We start from the raw sequence: 16779 nt of genomic DNA on the forward strand, positions 1-16779 counted from the left end.
TATATTATTATTTGCGAATGAGACATTCATAAGACATTGTTAGGAATAATTTATGAATGTCTTGAATATTTTTTGTGTTTTTTATACACTGGTGACAAACACAGGAAATGATTTAATTCCTTATTATTATATCGTTACTCAACATTTAATCTACTCCAACAGGTTGTTAAAGAAAAATGTTTAAAAAAATTGGTCTCATATTAAAAGAGACATTTTTCAGAAATATTTTTATGTCCTTTTATTAGAGATGGGCGGTATGGACTAAAAAATGTATCATGATAATTTCTGGCATTTATCCCGATAACGATAAAAATGACGATAAAAAAAATACCAATTCAACTCCACCTTTGTAAATATAAATCTATCTCACTCTCAGATCCACCATGTTTGTTACACAAAAACGTCATCAACGGGAATTTATCCTTTTTTCTTTCTTTCTTTCTTCCTTTCTTCCTTTCTTCCTTTCTTCCTTTCTTCCTTTCTTCCTTCCTTCCTTCCTTCCTTCCTTCCTTCCTTCCTTCCTTCTTTTCTCCCTTCCTTCCTTCTTCCCTTCCTCTTTTCTCCCTTCCTTCTCCTTTCCTTCCTTCCTTCCTTCCTTCCTTCCTTCCTTCCTTCCTTCCTTCCTTCCTTCCTTCCTTCCTTCCTTCCTTCCTTCTTTTCTCCCTTCCTTCCTTCTTTCCTTGTTTTCTCCCTTCCTTCCTTCCTTCCTTCCTTCCTTCCTTCCTTCCTTCCTTCCTTCCTTCCTTCCTTCCTTCCTTCCTTCTTTTCTCCCTTCCTTCCTTCTTCCCTTCCTCTTTTCTCCCTTCCTTCTCCTTTCCTTCCTTCCTTCCTTCCTTCCTTCCTTCCTTCCTTCCTTCCTTCCTTCCTTCCTTCCTTCCTTCCTTCCTTCCTTCCTTCCTTCCTTCCTTCCTTCCTTCCTTCCTTCCTTCTTTCCTCCAGCTCTCTCCTTCCTTCTTCCCTTCCTCTTTTCTCCCTTCCTCCCTTCTTTCCTTGTTTTCTCCCTTCCTTCTTTCCTTGTTTTCTTCCTTCCTTCCTTCCTTCCTTCCTTCCTTCCTTCCTTCCTTCCTTCCTTCCTTCCTTCCTTCCTTCCTTCCTTCCTTCACGTACGTTGTGCGTGGATTTAACACAGAACCATAAAACAGCTTTACACAAAAACATCATCAACGGGAATTTATCGTTTTTACCGTGAGATACAAATTCTTACCGTGGGGAATTTTTTTTGACGGTACATCGTGAACGGTAAAATATCGCCCATTCCTACCTTTTATGTCCTTTTGTGCATATTTTATACATTGGTGACATTGGAAAAAAACAAAGTCATATGTATAGAGAGTAAACCAAAGAGAAATGTATAAAAAGAACCTAATTAATGTTCATTTTTTCAAATAAAGACTATTTTGGTGCTAGTACGTACGGGTCGGGGGCCCGGCTGGTCTTAGACACAAGTAAGGGGGGAACAAGGAAAAAAGGTTGGGAACAAGTGAAATAGATGATGGATAAGGAGGATAAATGGGTCTGAGAAAAAGAAAGGGGGGAATGCGGGAGAACCACAGAGTGGTTGCGTTTTGAGGTTGCCTGATGACTATCTTCACAGTCAGAGAAGCGCCAAATGATGCCAGCAAGTGAGGCAGCATGAGCACTCGACCGTGAGGACATGGCGGGTCATGGGTACTTTGAAGTCGACACTGGTCGTGCCGGTTGCAGAGGCCTATCTTTTGAAGATGGGTTCGATGCGCTCGCTAATGGCAGCGTGAGGCCGGCACTGTTTCCTGGGACAAAACATCCCTCTGCTTGGGAACAATTAGAGGGCAGACTGGGAACGCAGGATGACAGCGGCCATTTGGCCAGCTCTTTCATCCTTTCCCCGGGACCCCTTGGGCCCCCCTTCAGACCCTGGCGGCCCTCACTGCCCTCTGCGGCTCAGCCCTTTGAATCGGTGCAAGAATTTCGGGGGGCTTTAAGGGCACCGCATAACTTGTGTTGTGTCTCAGGCTGCATAGACAACTTATTCAGTGGTAAAAATAGTAAATAATGAGAGGAGAAGTAGAGACGACTTGTACATAGTCAATTACAGTGAGAGGAAAGGAATGAGAATCCTACTGTAGATAATTGAACGACAGTGCAGAGCCTTTCCTTTACGATACAAATCTGTGTCTGTTCCAACACATTTTATCCCTAAAGTTGTAATCTAACGTGGACCAAGTTTTACTTGAACCCTACGCACATATCCATTTCCTCAGGTTGACTCTTACACATATGCAAAAGTCAGCGAAGGGCTAACAATGCCCATCAAGTAGGGATGGGTGGTATGGACTAAAAAATGTATCACGATCATTTCTGGGCATGGGTGACCCGAGTACGAGTAATATGACGAGTAAAAAAAATACCAATTCAGCTCCATCTTTTCAACTAGAAAGGGGCTTAGTCTCTGCAGTGCGCATAGCAGCATGTTGACACTACCATGGGGGGGGTATATTTTTAGGCTGAGGGAGTTCCTCCTTCCTGCAAGGAGGAAGGGGGAAGGGCAAGGAAGGCAGGAAGGAAGGAACGGAAGGAAGGAAGGAAGGAAGAAGGAGGAAGGAAGGAAGGAAGGAAGGAAGGAAGGAAGAATGAGGCAGGAAGGACTGAAGGACGGACGGAGGGAAGGAAGGACAGAATGAGGACAGGAAGGCAGGAAGGAAGGCAGACGAGGACAGGCAGGCATGGAAGGACCGGTCGAGTGAGCCTTCCTTCCTTCTTCTTCTTCAAGGAAGGAAGGAAAGGAAGGAAGGAAGGAAGGAAGGCCGGAAGGAAGGAAGGAAGGAACAATGAGGACAGGAAGGAAGGAAGGAAGGAAGACATGAGGAAGGCAAGGCTGAAGGGGCGATGGGCGGCTTCGAAGGACGGAAGGAGGGCACGGAAGGAAGAATGAGGAAGGAAGGAAGGAAGGAAGGAAGGAAGGAAGAAGGAAGACGGAAGGAAGGATTCCTTCCTTCCTTCCTCCATCTTCCTTCCTTCCATCCTTCTAGGAGGGACCGGCAGGACGAATGAGGAAGGAAGGAAGGAAGGCACGGCAGAAGGATGGACGGAAGGTAGAGTGAGGAAGGAAGGAAGGAAAGAATGAGAGGGAGGAAGGCAGGAAGGAAGGACGGAAGGACAATGAGGAAGGAAGGAAGGAAGGCAAGGACAGGAAGAATGAGGAAGGAAGGATGCAGGACGGAGGGACAGCAATGAGGAAGGAAGGACATGACAGGAAGGAAGGAGGGAGGAAGGCAGAATGAGGAACGGACGAAGGAAGAGGCAGGAAGGAACGGTAGAAGTGCAGGAAGGACTGCCGGAAGATGCAGGAAGGCCTGCCGGAGGAGGAAGAATGAGGAAGGAGGAGGATCGCTTCCTTCCTTCCTTCAGCTTCCTTACTCGATCTTCCTTCCTTCCTTCCTTCCTTCCTTCCTTCTCTTCCTTCCTTCTTCCTTCCTTCCTTCCTTCCTTTCCTGAAGGCAGCATGCCTGCAGCCTTCCTTCCTTCCTCGTCTCTTCCTTCCTGCCTTCCGAGTCGAGGTGAGGCAGGCAGAGGACTTGGCCTTCCTTCCTTCTTTCCTTCCTTCCTCCATCTTCCTTCCTTCCTTCCTTCCTTACTCTATTCCTTCCTTCCTTCCTTCCTTCCTTCCTTCCTTCCTCCTTCCTTCCTTACTCTATCTTCCTTCCTTCCTTCCATCCTTCCTTCCTTCTTTCCTTCCTCCATCTTCCTTCCTGCTTCCTTCCTTCCTTCCTTCCTCCTTCCTCCTCCTTCTCTTCCTCCATCTTCCTTCTTCCTTCCCATCCTTCCATCCTTCCTTCCTTCCTTCCTCTTCTTCCTTCCTCCATCTTCCTTCCAGCCTTCCGGCCGGCGACGGCCGTCCCTTCCTTCCTTCCTGCTTCCTTCCTCCATCTTCCTTCCTTCCTTCCTTCCATCCTTCCTTCCTTCTTTCCTTCCTTCCTCCATCTTCCTTACATCCTTCCTTCCTTCCTCCTTCCTTCCTTCTTTCCTTCCTTCATCCTTCCTTCTTTCCTCCATCTTCCTTCCTTCCATCCTTCCTTCCTTCTTTCCTTCCTTCCTCCATCTTCCTTCCTTCCTTCCTTCCTTCCTTACTCTATCTTCCTTCCTGCTTCCTTCCTTCCTTCTTTCCTTCCTTCCTCCATCTTCCTTCCTTCCTTCCTTCCTTCCTTACTCTATCTTCCTTCCTTCCTTCCTTCCTTCCTTCCTTCCTTCCTTCCTTCCTTCCTTCCTTCCTTCCTTCCTTACTCTATCTTCCTTCCTTCCTTCCATCCTTCCTTCCTTCTTTCCTTCCTCCATCTTCCTTCCATCCTTCCTTCCTTCCTGCTTCCTTCCTTCCTTCCTTCCTCCTTCCTTCCTCCATCTTCCTTCCTTCCTTCCTCCATCTTCCTTCCATCCTTCCATCCTTCCTTCCTTCTTTCCTTCCTTCCTCCATCTTCCTTCCATCCTTCCTTCCTTCCATCCTTCCTTCCTTCTTTCCTTCCTTCCTTCCTGCTTCCTTCCTTCCTTCCTCCTTCCTTCCTCCATCTTCCTTCCTTCCTTCCTTCATTCCTTCCTTCCTTCCTCCATCTTCCTTCCTTCCTTCCTTCCTCCTTCCTTCCTTCCTTCCTTCCTTCCTCCCTCTTCCTTCCTTCCTTCCTCCTTCCTTCCTTCCTTCCTTCCTTCCTTCCTCCATCTTCCTTCCATCTTCCTTCCTTCCTTCCTTCCTTCCTTCCTTCCTTCCTTCCATCTTCCTTCCTTCCTTCCTTCCTTCCTTCCTTCCTTCCTTCCATCTTCCTTCCTTCCTTCCTTCCTTCCTTCCTTCCATCTTCCTTCCTTCCTTCCTTCCTTCCTTCCTTCCTTCCTTCCTTCCTTCCATCTTCCTTCCTTCCTTCCTTCCTTCCTTCCTTCCTTCCTTCCTTCCTTCCTTCCTTCCATCTTCCTTCCTTCCTTCCTTCCTTCCTCCCTCCTTCCTTCCTCCATCTTCCTTCCTTCCTTCCTTCATTCCTTCCTTCCTTCCTCCATCTTCCTTCCTTCCTTCCTTCCTCCTTCCTTCCTTCCTTCCTTCCTTCCTCCCTCTTCCTTCCTTCCTTCCTCCTTCCTTCCTTCCTTCCTTCCTCCATCTTCCTTCCATCTTCCTTCCTTCCTTCCTTCCTTCCTTCCTTCCTTCCTTCCTTCCTTCCTTCCTTCCTTCCTTCCTTCCTTCCTTCCTTCCTTCCTTCCTTCCTTCCATCTTCCTTCCTTCCTTCCTTCCTTCCTTCCTTCCTTCCATCTTCCTTCCTTCCTTCCTTCCTTCCTTCCTTCCTTCCTTCCTTCCTTCCTTCCTTCCTTCCTTCCATCCTTCCTTCCTTCCATCCTTCCTTCCTTCTTTCCTTCCTTCCTTCCTGCTTCCTTCCTTCCTTCCTCCTTCCTTCCTCCATCTTCCTTCCTTCCTTCCTTCATTCCTTCCTTCCTTCCTCCATCTTCCTTCCTTCCTTCCTTCCTCCTTCCTTCCTTCCTTCCTTCCTTCCTCCCTCTTCCTTCCTTCCTTCCTCCTTCCTTCCTTCCTTCCTTCCTTCCTCCATCTTCCTTCCATCTTCCTTCCTTCCTTCCTTCCTTCCTTCCTTCCTTCCTTCCTTCCTTCCTTCCTTCCATCTTCCTTCCTTCCTTCCTTCCTTCCTTCCTTCCATCTTCCTTCCTTCCTTCCTTCCTTCCTTCCTTCCTTCCTTCCTTCCTTCCTTCCATCTTCCTTCCTTCCTTCCTTCCTTCCTTCCTTCCATCTTCCTTCCTTCCTTCCTTCCTTCCTTCCTTCCTTCCTTCCTTCCTTCCTTCCTTCCTTCCTTCCTTCCTTCCTTCCTTCCTTCCTTCCTTCCTTCCATCTTCCTTCCTTCCTTCCTTCCTTCCTTCCTTCCTTCCTTCCATCTTCCTTCCTTCCTTCCTTCCTTCCTTCCTTCCTTCCTTCCTTCCTTCCTTCCTTCCTTCCTTCCTTCACCATAAATCAGCTTTACACAAAAACATCATCAACGGGAATTTATCATTTTTACCGTGAGATACAAATTCTTACCGTGGGGTATTTTTTTGACGGTTTATCGTGAACGGTAAAATATCGCCCATTCTTACCATCCAGTGATCACATCTAAAAACTCAGGGAACATAAATCCAGGACTCCAACCTTAGCTCCTTCTGTAATTACAACTCTCAACGTACCTTATTCGCAGTGTGGCCACATGGCAAGTTGGCATTGCCCACAAAGGGGAAATTGGGTGCTCGCTACACCCAGGCTGGTATTTCTGCACCCGCGTCGCCTTTAATCAGGAACGACTTGTTTCTCGGTGTTATTAACACCACAAGAATCTATGGTGCAGAGGCAGGCAGAGTCCCAGCGAGGCTTTTCTCCCTCTAATTTAAAAAAAAAGGCCACGGGTTTGCAAGTGGAGCGGCTAAAAAAAGAGGGGAAAATCGTTCGGGGAAACTTGCAAGCTTTGAATTAAAATGATTAAAGCGCTTGAATTCATGTCAAAACAAAAGAGTTTTGTTTGGTTGTTTTCTTTTTCCCCACTCTTGTATAAACACCTTCTATAAACTCATAAAAAGCAGACCTTATCTGATCCCAGAAGGGAAACGTTTTTTCCTGCACCATATAGTGATGAATGAGCTGCTCTGTCGCCCACAGAGAAGGACTCCGACGACTGGACACCGTGGTCTCCCTGCTCCGTCACCTGCGGACACGGCGAGAGGAAGAGGACCAAGTCCTGCGGCTACTCCTGCACCCTGACGGAGGCCTCCAAGTGTGACCTGGACCCGTGCCCAGGTGAGATGATGCCTTCAATTGTATGAATATGCAATATATGAATATATGAATGAAGCAATGATTGACATGACAGCAATAAGAACAAATGCAAAGGGCAGATGTATATCTGTTTTAGGAGTAAAACTGTGGAACTCATTAGATAACAACCTTAAACTAGCAAATTCAATAAAAGCATACAAGATATTATTCAAAGCAAAGGTAATGGACACATACCGGTATATAGAAACACAATAAGCAAACAAAGAAGAATGCACACATGCATGAGATAAAATGACAACTTAAATTGGTTTTGCCGGTTTCATTAGCATCTTTTCACTTTCTGTTTTCAGAGCTATCATTATTATTATTATCATATTATTGCTATTGCTATTATTGATAATAATAATAATTATTACTATTATTATTATTATCATCATCATCATCATCATCATCATCATCATCATCATCATCATCATCATCATCATCATCATCATCATCATCATCATTATTATTATTATTATTATTATTATTATTATTATTATTATTATTATTATTATTATTATTATTATTATTATTTTGTGTAGACTTATGATACTTCATTTGTTCTTCTTGTATATTCTATTCTGTTAAAAGGTGGGCAAGATAAGCTTTATGCTTAAAGCCCAGACCTTTTCGGTCAAAATAATCACAATGTTGACCAGGGAAAAACCTGTGTTATCTTGTTTGTTGATTTTTGTTTGTGATTGACCCAAATAAATATTAACTAAATAACTAACTTACTAACTAAATGTGTGTCTGTATCTGTGTGTGTATGTATGTATGTATGTATGTATGTATGTATGTATGTATGTATGTATGTATGTATGTATGTATGTATGTATGTATGTATGTATGTATGTATGTATGTATGCATGCATGCATGCATGCATGCATGCATGCATGCATGCATGCATGCATGCATGCATGCATGCATGTATGTATGTATGTATGTATGTATGTATGTATGTATGTATGTATGCGTGAATGTATATGTAAGGGATCATATAATAATCCATATATTTCTGATAATGTACACACCTCGAAGGGCATTATCCCACTTATACCACGGTCATTTACCAAAAAACATAAATACTAAATCAGTTATTCATGATTTAATGTGTTTTCAGTTGAAATCATTAGTTTTATAACAAGCCACAGCTGAGCGGCTGAGTGGACTATTCAATCTCTCGTCTGCAGCCGTTGCAACCTGGTAAATTACAAAGTTTTTTAACAAGCCATAACTCAGTTTCCTTGGTAACACCTGAGGGTCTGACTAATACCAAAGATACTCTCTACAGAAGATAGCGCATTGCCGTTACTGCCAATGGTATGAAATGGTATCCACTTCCTGTCTCCTAAGTGAGCATGGTCGACCCTCTCCCCACATCGTTTTGGAACATACAACACTAGATACAGTACAACTTTCTTCCAAAAAGACTTAAATAATAAAAATAACAGTATTATTAAGCAAAGAAGCAAGTTTTATTTTAGTTTTAAACTTCATTTTATCCGATGGGAAAACGATGAGAGCCAAATCTCGCGAGAGTGTGTTGCTCAGACAGAGACAGGTCTCAAACAAAGTTCATTTTCTCCTAATCTGTCGGTCTGAAAATTGCCATTTTGGTGTCAGAATGTTCAGAAGGTTTGTGGCTTTTGGAAAATGGATCCCATATTTGCTTAGGTTACTATGGGGCGAAGGAATTGGTAATAATCTGTGCTCACGTTCACTTTTCCCATAGGACTCAATAGACTCAGGACATACTTCCGGTCTCCTAAAGGGGCGGGACAGTCACGTGACACAGATACAGGAAACAGAACCGTAGTGGGCTGTCTCGTTTATTGAACGTCTCTGCTAATACCTGGAACAATCACTACCATCCCATAAGGTCCTTATGCAATGGACACAGTGTTGATTCTCCAGTAACTAGGACGGACCTGAGATACGACTTAGCAACGGGAGATATGCTAGTCCGCTCAGCTCCGCTCTGCTATGCTGCAGTAACAAACAGGAAATATATTTGTTTCAAAGAATCAAAGTCCACAGATAGTTTCTTAAATTGTTTTATTAAGCTACATATACGATATATATATATTAAGATTTGCCGGACTTCTGGTCTTTACCGTCCTGCGGTAGCCGGCACTTCTCTGAATCTCCGTTGCCGTGGTTACCACCTGGCAGTTGATCCAGCGCAATGATATTAAAGATATCAGGCAATTTGACCGAACTTGTTTTCTAGGTGTAGGTTATCATCGCTGTAGTTTAGCACTTATAACCTACACCTGCTAGCCATTACACACCCAAGTGTGTGTAAATGAATGGGTATATGTATAGGTGTGTATGTGTATGTATGTATGTAGGGGGGGCTGAACTTGATAAGCTTTGCTTCCTTCAGCTCCTTCTTGAACTTGCACTTCATCATCGCAATGTGCTATTTATTTTAATATTATTATTAGGGCTGGGCGATTTTGGACAAAAATAAAATCCAGATTTTTTTCTCTAAAAACCCGATTTTCCATTTAGATTTTTTTGTTAAAACTACAAAAGACAATGGAATAAATTGTTTCAAATATTTTATCTTTATTTCTAAAGAAAAATAGCAAACAGATTTCCCTATTGGGAATTAAGTGCAATTGAAAGATACTGTAAATCCTCCTTGAGTTTAGTAAAGTGACAACATTTACAATTTTCTTGACCAAACAAAGATGACTAGACGAGCTCTGTCTGTAATGCAGCCAGCTGCAAAAAAGGAAAATCGATTTTCCGATTTTCCTTTTTTTAACATCGTCTTGATTAATAAATCCGATTTAGATTTAAAATCGATTAATCGCACAGCCCTAATTATTATATATACCGTTTGTTTTATGCTTGTGCATGTCTGAGACAAATAAAAATCAAATCAACTCAAATCAAATATCCTCTGCAGGTGATGTTAACGCTGTAGTGGAGCCTTTCCCCTTCGAGATGGAGAATGGCACCGAGCCTTTTGGAACAGGTAAGCGTCATAGCAGATCCAGCTCGTTTATGACCTCTTCATTATATCACCCATCATAAAAAAACACAATTTGACTTCCATTGTCTTCTCTTCTCCTGACAGATGTAGACAGCTGTGAGAAATGGCTCAATTGTAAAAGCGACTTCCTGCAGAAGTACCTGCACCAGGTTCTGTCGGAGCTGCCGGGCTGCCCGTGCGCCTACCCGTCCGAGGCGGCGTACACGGTGGTCAGCGTCCACGACCAGGCCCGCGGCCGGCCCTTCCGCTGGCGCGACGCCAGCGGCCCCAAGGAGCGGCTGGACATCTACAAGCCCTCGGCGCGCAGCTGCATCCGCTCGGCGCTCTCCAGCGACTCGTCCACCCTGGCGGCGCAGCACTGCTGCTACGACGACCGCGGGCGGCTGATCACGAGGGGCAAAGGCGCCGGCACGCCGAACCTGATCAGCGCAGAGTTTTCGCACGAGCTGCACTTCAAAGTGGACGTGCTGCCGTGGATCCTGTGCAAGGGGGACTGGAGCCGCTTCCACGCCGTGCGGCCGCCCAACAACGGACTGAGTTGCCCCGAAAACCCGCACGAAGACGTGTTCATGAACGAACTGGAGGAGGCCAGGGAGTACTGAGGGGGCCGCAGCCAAAACTACCACTTTAATGAGAGTCAGAGGGCCCAGTCCTAATTTGAGAGGAGACAACCTACTTTAAAATTCATAAAATATCACTTACCGCACGCAACGTTTATTAACAACACATTAAAGACTCAGAAGAAATTTACAATTGGGATTTTGGGGGTTTTCGCATGAATAATGATGAAGTCTGATTGCCTCAAGTTAGGATTGGGCACATTGTCCAGCTATCAAGCTTGACTTATTTACATAAATGGACAAAAAAAAAAAGAAAACAGTTGTCCAATTGCTTGCCGACCTCCTACACATCTGGCATCACACCATACTCATATTCTTCAGTTCAGTACACTGTCCTGGGCGTCAGAGCCACGTCCACCCACCGGCTTCTTTTGTGGTGTCCTGTAGTGCTTGTGATTAAAACAACAAATGGTCTACATCCTGATCATGTTTCGTGTTGGTTTCAAAAGGAGGAGGTATTATAAGAATGCAGGCTGGTCAGCTTTTGAAGAAACAAACAGCTTGGGAGGGAATCCGAAAGTCTTAACTTATGCTGCTACAATATTCAATCTCTGAGGCTTTACAAAGGATTTAATGGGAAGGGGGGACTTCAGTGGATCCAAACAATACCTGCATGAATACACTGTAATGTACATTTTCTGCCACTGCTCTCTCTCACGTTGCACGAAAACTGCAATGCATTTAGGAATTTGTCATCTCAACTAGAGAGCTGAAGCTAAAAAGGATCTGAAACACTAAAGTGTCCTTGTCAAGCTTATGAGAATAGCATTTGGGTGGTCGTACGCAGTGATTTCATGCATTTCCTCACATTATTTCACATCCAGGATAATTTACAGTATGATCTGGGTGCCAAAGAGATAAAATAAAAATCTGACTGTTGGTGCCGGTTGGTGTAAATCCAACCTTTAAGACTCTACATCACAAACGTAGGGGGAGAAGAAGAAGTTCTGCAGTGATTACATTGGACGGATGTGAGTCTACAATGTTCTCAGGGGGACAAACACACCACGACAAACACATTTGCTCATTTACCTCGTCTGTGGAGCTCTTCAGGATCCTGTGCAGAGTGTGTTAGGGGTGAAGTTTAGTGGACGTGTACTGGCTGTGTAATCCAGATGGGAACTGATGAACAGATTATGCTTTAGTGCAGTGTCAGGAAGCAGTTGGAGCCCCTTAAAAAAATAGTTGCCGTTAACGCACCGTGTGGTTGGAACATGCTCAGGCTGTCTGCTTTGTGATTTTTGGGTTTATGCACAGAATTTGACCCGATAGAAAGGACATTCCATCTTAAATAAAGTCTCGGCGGCCGGTACCCTGACTGACACAGGAAATTAGTACTGGTCGCAGGAATCAGTTGGCATTACCAAATATTTCAGGCTTTTGCCATTATATATGGTGCATTAGATAAGAAAAGGCTGATTTTTAACCTCTGTCAGGACATATTTTAGCTCTAGTTTTATAAAACTCTGCATGCATATCAACAAACATCACGATTAAAGCAGTTTAACAACATTACATACCTCCAGGAGTTGTCCTTTCCATCCATTCAGATTCTTTGGGTATTCGCCCTAAGCCTCTTTTCAGGAATTCTGCATCCAGATGCATATACGCATTTGAGTTTTGGAAACGCCAGTTTTAAAAAGGAAGGCACTTTATTTTTCCCCAATTGTTGATAAAAGTGTTATTGTGAAGGGAAGCTTGCCAGAAGTGCTGCATTGTTGCATGAAGGTGCATATACATATACAAGTGTAGAGAAAAGCATGATCTTTTTGTGATTTCTTAATTTAGTTTTACATATATGGCATTGTACAGTATTTATTTGTCTGTTTTCTTCTTCTTTTTTTTTTTTTTTTAAAGTTTGCTGAATCTTTGAAATGACTCTATACTCAACTTGGTGCACTAATCGGATTGAAAATGAAGGCATCGTCAACAAAGGGAAACCTCTTGCCTCATATCACTTCATTAAGCAAAAGCAGGCGTCTGTGTTTCATTCTGTGTTGAACTGCAGTGCTCTATGAATATGTTGTTGCAATTATACTGAAGAAATATATGATTATTAATAATATTATTAAATATATATAAATATATATATATATAAAGACATTGCATTCATCAACTGACCTTTGAACGTGTCTTTTATTTTCCCACACCTCAGACAGGATAGAGGGGAGCCAAGCGAAACAGAGTGCTGTAGAGCAAAATGCTTTGGAAGAAGAAGAAGAAAAAAGAAGATTAGTTACTCTTGAAATCTCACGATGAAAGCAAATAATTGTGTTTTCCAATGTCAAAGTATTCTTAACGATCAAATAGAAAGTCAGGCCATCAAAGGCAGGTCTTTGATTGATGTTACGAGTCCCGTCCTCTCAGCAGAACCTGCTGGAATCTGTAATAATCTGTAAATACCTTTTGTGGTTTCGTGAGTTAGTGTCCACCCTGATGAGAAGTAATGAGAACGTGCCCTTTAATGTTTCTCATCTCAACTCAAATTTCCACAGTTAACACCCCGTTGACGACAGGATTCTGTTAGGTACGGTAAAAATGGTCTGAAGTGGAAAATTGCTTTAAAAAAACAAAACAAACCAGGTCCAGGTTATACAAAACATTTTATAATGTGGTTTTCATCACAGTCGTTCACACCGATCCTTACACAACTCTTCTTATTGAATATATAGAGCTTTGTTTCTGTAGTCACATTCAAAATAAGTATATTGGGGGCAACTGTTACGTGCATTTAATCAGTATAAAATTAATCTGGTCAGAAATAAAACATATTTGCTGCACGCGAAAGAATCAACTGCAGCTTTGAATGCGTCAAACTTATTGTGATCGCTTTATGTGGGGATTTAATTTTCCACATATATGATTTTTAACTTGTGCTTTGGAGCTAAAAGTTAGTAGAGAAATAATAACTCCTTTGAAGTACAGAAAAATAAATGCTGGATATCAAAATCGTGTTGAAATCCCTGTTTAACGAGGCTGGCGTACTAGAACTGTTTATATATCACCTCTTAAGCCCTTTTATACCTTCACTTGCAGCCGACATTACTGACTTTTTAAGGTTGATCTATGCTGTCTTTCCAAAGGATTAAATTACACTCAGATTAAAAGTTCAAAGGTCAGAGTAATGCAAATCCATAGACTTAGGCAATCCTACTAGTCCTCTCACATACCCTAAATCCAGTCAGCATCTATTCCTCTCTTCTTGTTCTCTTTGACCCAAGAGATGAGAAGGAAAAAATAAAGCAGTGCATTCACAACAAATCATCAAGCCCGTGCATTTTAATGATACTTTTAAGTCTGCTCATCCGTCCACGTGGAGATATTTCCCAATTGAGTGAGCGGCAAAGGAGCCGGGTCAGTCCCCTCGCGGTTCCTAAGATGACTACAGATGAGTACTGTGTGGAGGGCAGCCAGACACATGTGGACCACATTGCTGCCACAGAATAACAGATAAATAACCGCAGATGTGTAGACAGAGGAGAAAGCTGGGACAGGGAAAACAGAGGAGTGAGAAACCCAGAGGAAAGGGGAACATAAAAGAGAGGGGAGGTTTGGAAAAGCTGTGGCTAAAAGATGTTATCTGACATATTGAATGGAGCGAGGGTTTTCCAGGCAGTTGCATTTTAAAAGAAGACGAATTGTCCTCACAGCTTACGGAGGGGCATGTGCATCACGCCGCCGAGTTAATGCGCTGAGGTTAACCAGAAGATCAACTTGACCGATATTATTTTACTTTTATTTAGTGGGCATAATTTTACATTTAAAAAAAGTGTTGAAAGACTGAACTATCAACAGAGGTGTCTTCAGTATTCACATTCATTACTCAGGTAGAAGTATAGATACTAGAGTTTAAAAATACTCCTGTAGAAGTTGAAGTATCAACTCATGTTTTTTACTCAAGTAAAAGTATAAAAGTAATGGTTTCAAAACTACTTAAAGTATAAAAGTAAAAGTAATGTAAGGGGGAAAAAAGCCATTAAGGACAAAAGCCATTGAAAATGAATGCATCTTAGTATAATGCAAATATATTAAAGAAGCATATATGTGTACTATTGAGCATTAACATGTGTTTCAGAGAGCAGGAGATATATTGATTAGTTGCCTATAAGTATTGTAATGGTGCAAAAAGTCAAACTTCAGAGGCATGTTATCATTTATCCTAACCTTTATTGGAATGTACATCCAAGTTTAGTTGCAGGAATCTGAGGGAACGGATGTAAGAACAAAACTGGACAAGAACATCTGAAACAACCACAACCAAATTCACTCTATCCGGATGGAGCAATTTAACTGGATAGTTTTTTATTTAAAGGCCGAAATGAAATAGAGTAACGAGGCTGTTTTTAAAATGTAAGGAGTAAAAAGTACAGATAATTGTGTGAAAATGTAAGGAGTAAAAGTAAAAAGTCGTCTGAAAAATAATTACTCCAGTGAAGTATAGATAACCAAAATTTCTACTTAAGTAAGGTAACGAAGTATTTGTACTTCGTTACTTGACACCTCTGACTATCAAGCAAAGATTATTTCACCGCCCCGCGTCATTTAGGGCAGCGTTATAAGATTCATTCCTTTAGTTCTACCGCCGGTGGCCCCGGCCCGGTGCCAGCGCTCGGTGGTTACAGATCTGTTTACTTTTGTAGGCTGGCAGGAACTTGAGATTTCCTCTGGGTGTACTGCGGCTAGTTGACCTGCAAAACAGCAACGGCCCTTCGAGGGCCTTGCTGCTCCCATTACGGGCTGCCCCGACCCCAGCCCCCCACGGAGATCACTTGCAAGGGGAATAGCCCCACACAAATAAACATAAACCCATAATGGCCGACAAAGGTTCAGCCAAGTCATAGAAGCCAATTATTACTATTATTATGGTCGTAGAAACACAGATAAGTGAATGCTGGCGGACGCTCGCCTGTCTGCGGGCGCGAACAGATCCATGTGCATGCTTTTGCAGCTATACCTATTTGAGAATGCCAGACAATCTTAGGATTTTATGGATTATCTGGAGCTTGAATTATCCCATTCCTCGGCCAGCGCAGCACAGAGGACGGCCTTGTTCGGGGATGATCGACGAGACTAATCTCAAAATGCAGCTTCCATCCAAGAGGGAGTCAGAAAACAAAGGCGTCCCAATGTCCCAATGAAATCAGGTAACATGTGTTTTCATGTGTCTCTTCCTCCAACAATGAAACAAGAAGAACAAAACTAATCTCAAAGATACTTTAAAGGTGTTGCTCTTCCTCTCCAGGTTAAATATATTTGTATTTCATTGTGTATATACATTTTGTGGGGAATTTTAACAGAATTAAGGCAGAAAGATGTGTAGATATATGTGCAATAAACTTGGAGGTTGTTTCTTTTCTTTTTTCATTTTGGTGAAATATGCCATCTTATTCCTCATCCTCACAGCTGCATATTAAATGCAGCGTTGCATTCCAGTGGATTTATAGGCATAAATGGTCCTAATAATTTTAACAGCAGTGAAATAAAACGGTATTATTATTGGACTGATGACAAATGAGGGAGCAAAGTACATCACTGAAAAGGAAGGGGAAGCCATAGAGAAATCTGCAAAAATCTGCACGATCCTGCTGTCTGCGTGTGTTAATCTATTCCTTTATCTATGGTTTTTGTCTTTTTCTTTTCTTGTTTGTTTAATCCTAATGACTCCTGCACCAATCATTTATTCCTTAAAACCATATTAAAATTTCCTGCCTGTGTTTTGCGGATCTGGAGACCACTTGGATGACCGAGTTGTTGTGAGATTGTGTCGTCAGCAGTGTTGGGACTAACGCGTTATTTAGTAACGCGTTACAGTAACGCCGTTAGTTTTGCGGTAACTAATACTCTAACGCATTACTTTTTAAATTCAGTAACGCAGTTACCGTTACCAAACGTTGCGTTACTCCGTTATTTCTGGCTACAGTGAAGCCTTTTTTTCCACATTTCAACATGTTTATAACACAAAGGGGGTGGGGTCTTTTCAGTTATTTACTAATTTATAACATGTTTATAACACATTTATTACATGTTTATAACACAAAGGGGGGTCTTTTCAGTTATTTACTAATTTATAACACATTTATAACATGTTTATAACACAAAGGGGGGTCTTTTCAGTTATTTACTAATTTATAACACATTTATTACATGTTTATAACACAAAGGGGGTGGGGTCTTTTCAGTTATTTACTAATTTATAACATGTTTATAACACAAAGGGCGGGGTCTTTTCAGTTATTTACTAATTCATAACATGTTTATAACACATTTATTACATGTTTATAACACAAAGGGGGGGTCTTTTCAGTTATTTACTAATTTATAACACATTTATTACATGTTTATAACACAA

The 16779-nt window shown here is 42.3% G+C and overlaps 1 protein-coding gene across 1 annotated transcript in view; it reads left to right on the plus strand.

Moving 5' to 3' along the window:
- The window catches only part of ism2b (isthmin 2b), a 24614-nt gene extending 12087 nt beyond the window's left edge, over nucleotides 1–12527 (plus strand). Inside the window, exons 3-6 of the mRNA XM_061747001.1 lie at nucleotides 6189–6204; nucleotides 6644–6781; nucleotides 9724–9792; nucleotides 9895–12527. Of these exons, the coding sequence (XP_061602985.1) occupies nucleotides 6189–6204; nucleotides 6644–6781; nucleotides 9724–9792; nucleotides 9895–10412 (741 nt within the window). The 3' untranslated portion in view covers nucleotides 10413–12527. The remainder of the gene's footprint in view (nucleotides 1–6188; nucleotides 6205–6643; nucleotides 6782–9723; nucleotides 9793–9894) is intronic.
- The last annotated feature ends 4252 nt before the right edge of the window (nucleotides 12528–16779 follow it).

The sequence above is a fragment of the Cololabis saira genome, chromosome 18 (genome assembly GCF_033807715.1).
Source record: "Cololabis saira isolate AMF1-May2022 chromosome 18, fColSai1.1, whole genome shotgun sequence".
NCBI classification, from domain to species: Eukaryota; Metazoa; Chordata; class Actinopteri; order Beloniformes; family Belonidae; genus Cololabis; species Cololabis saira.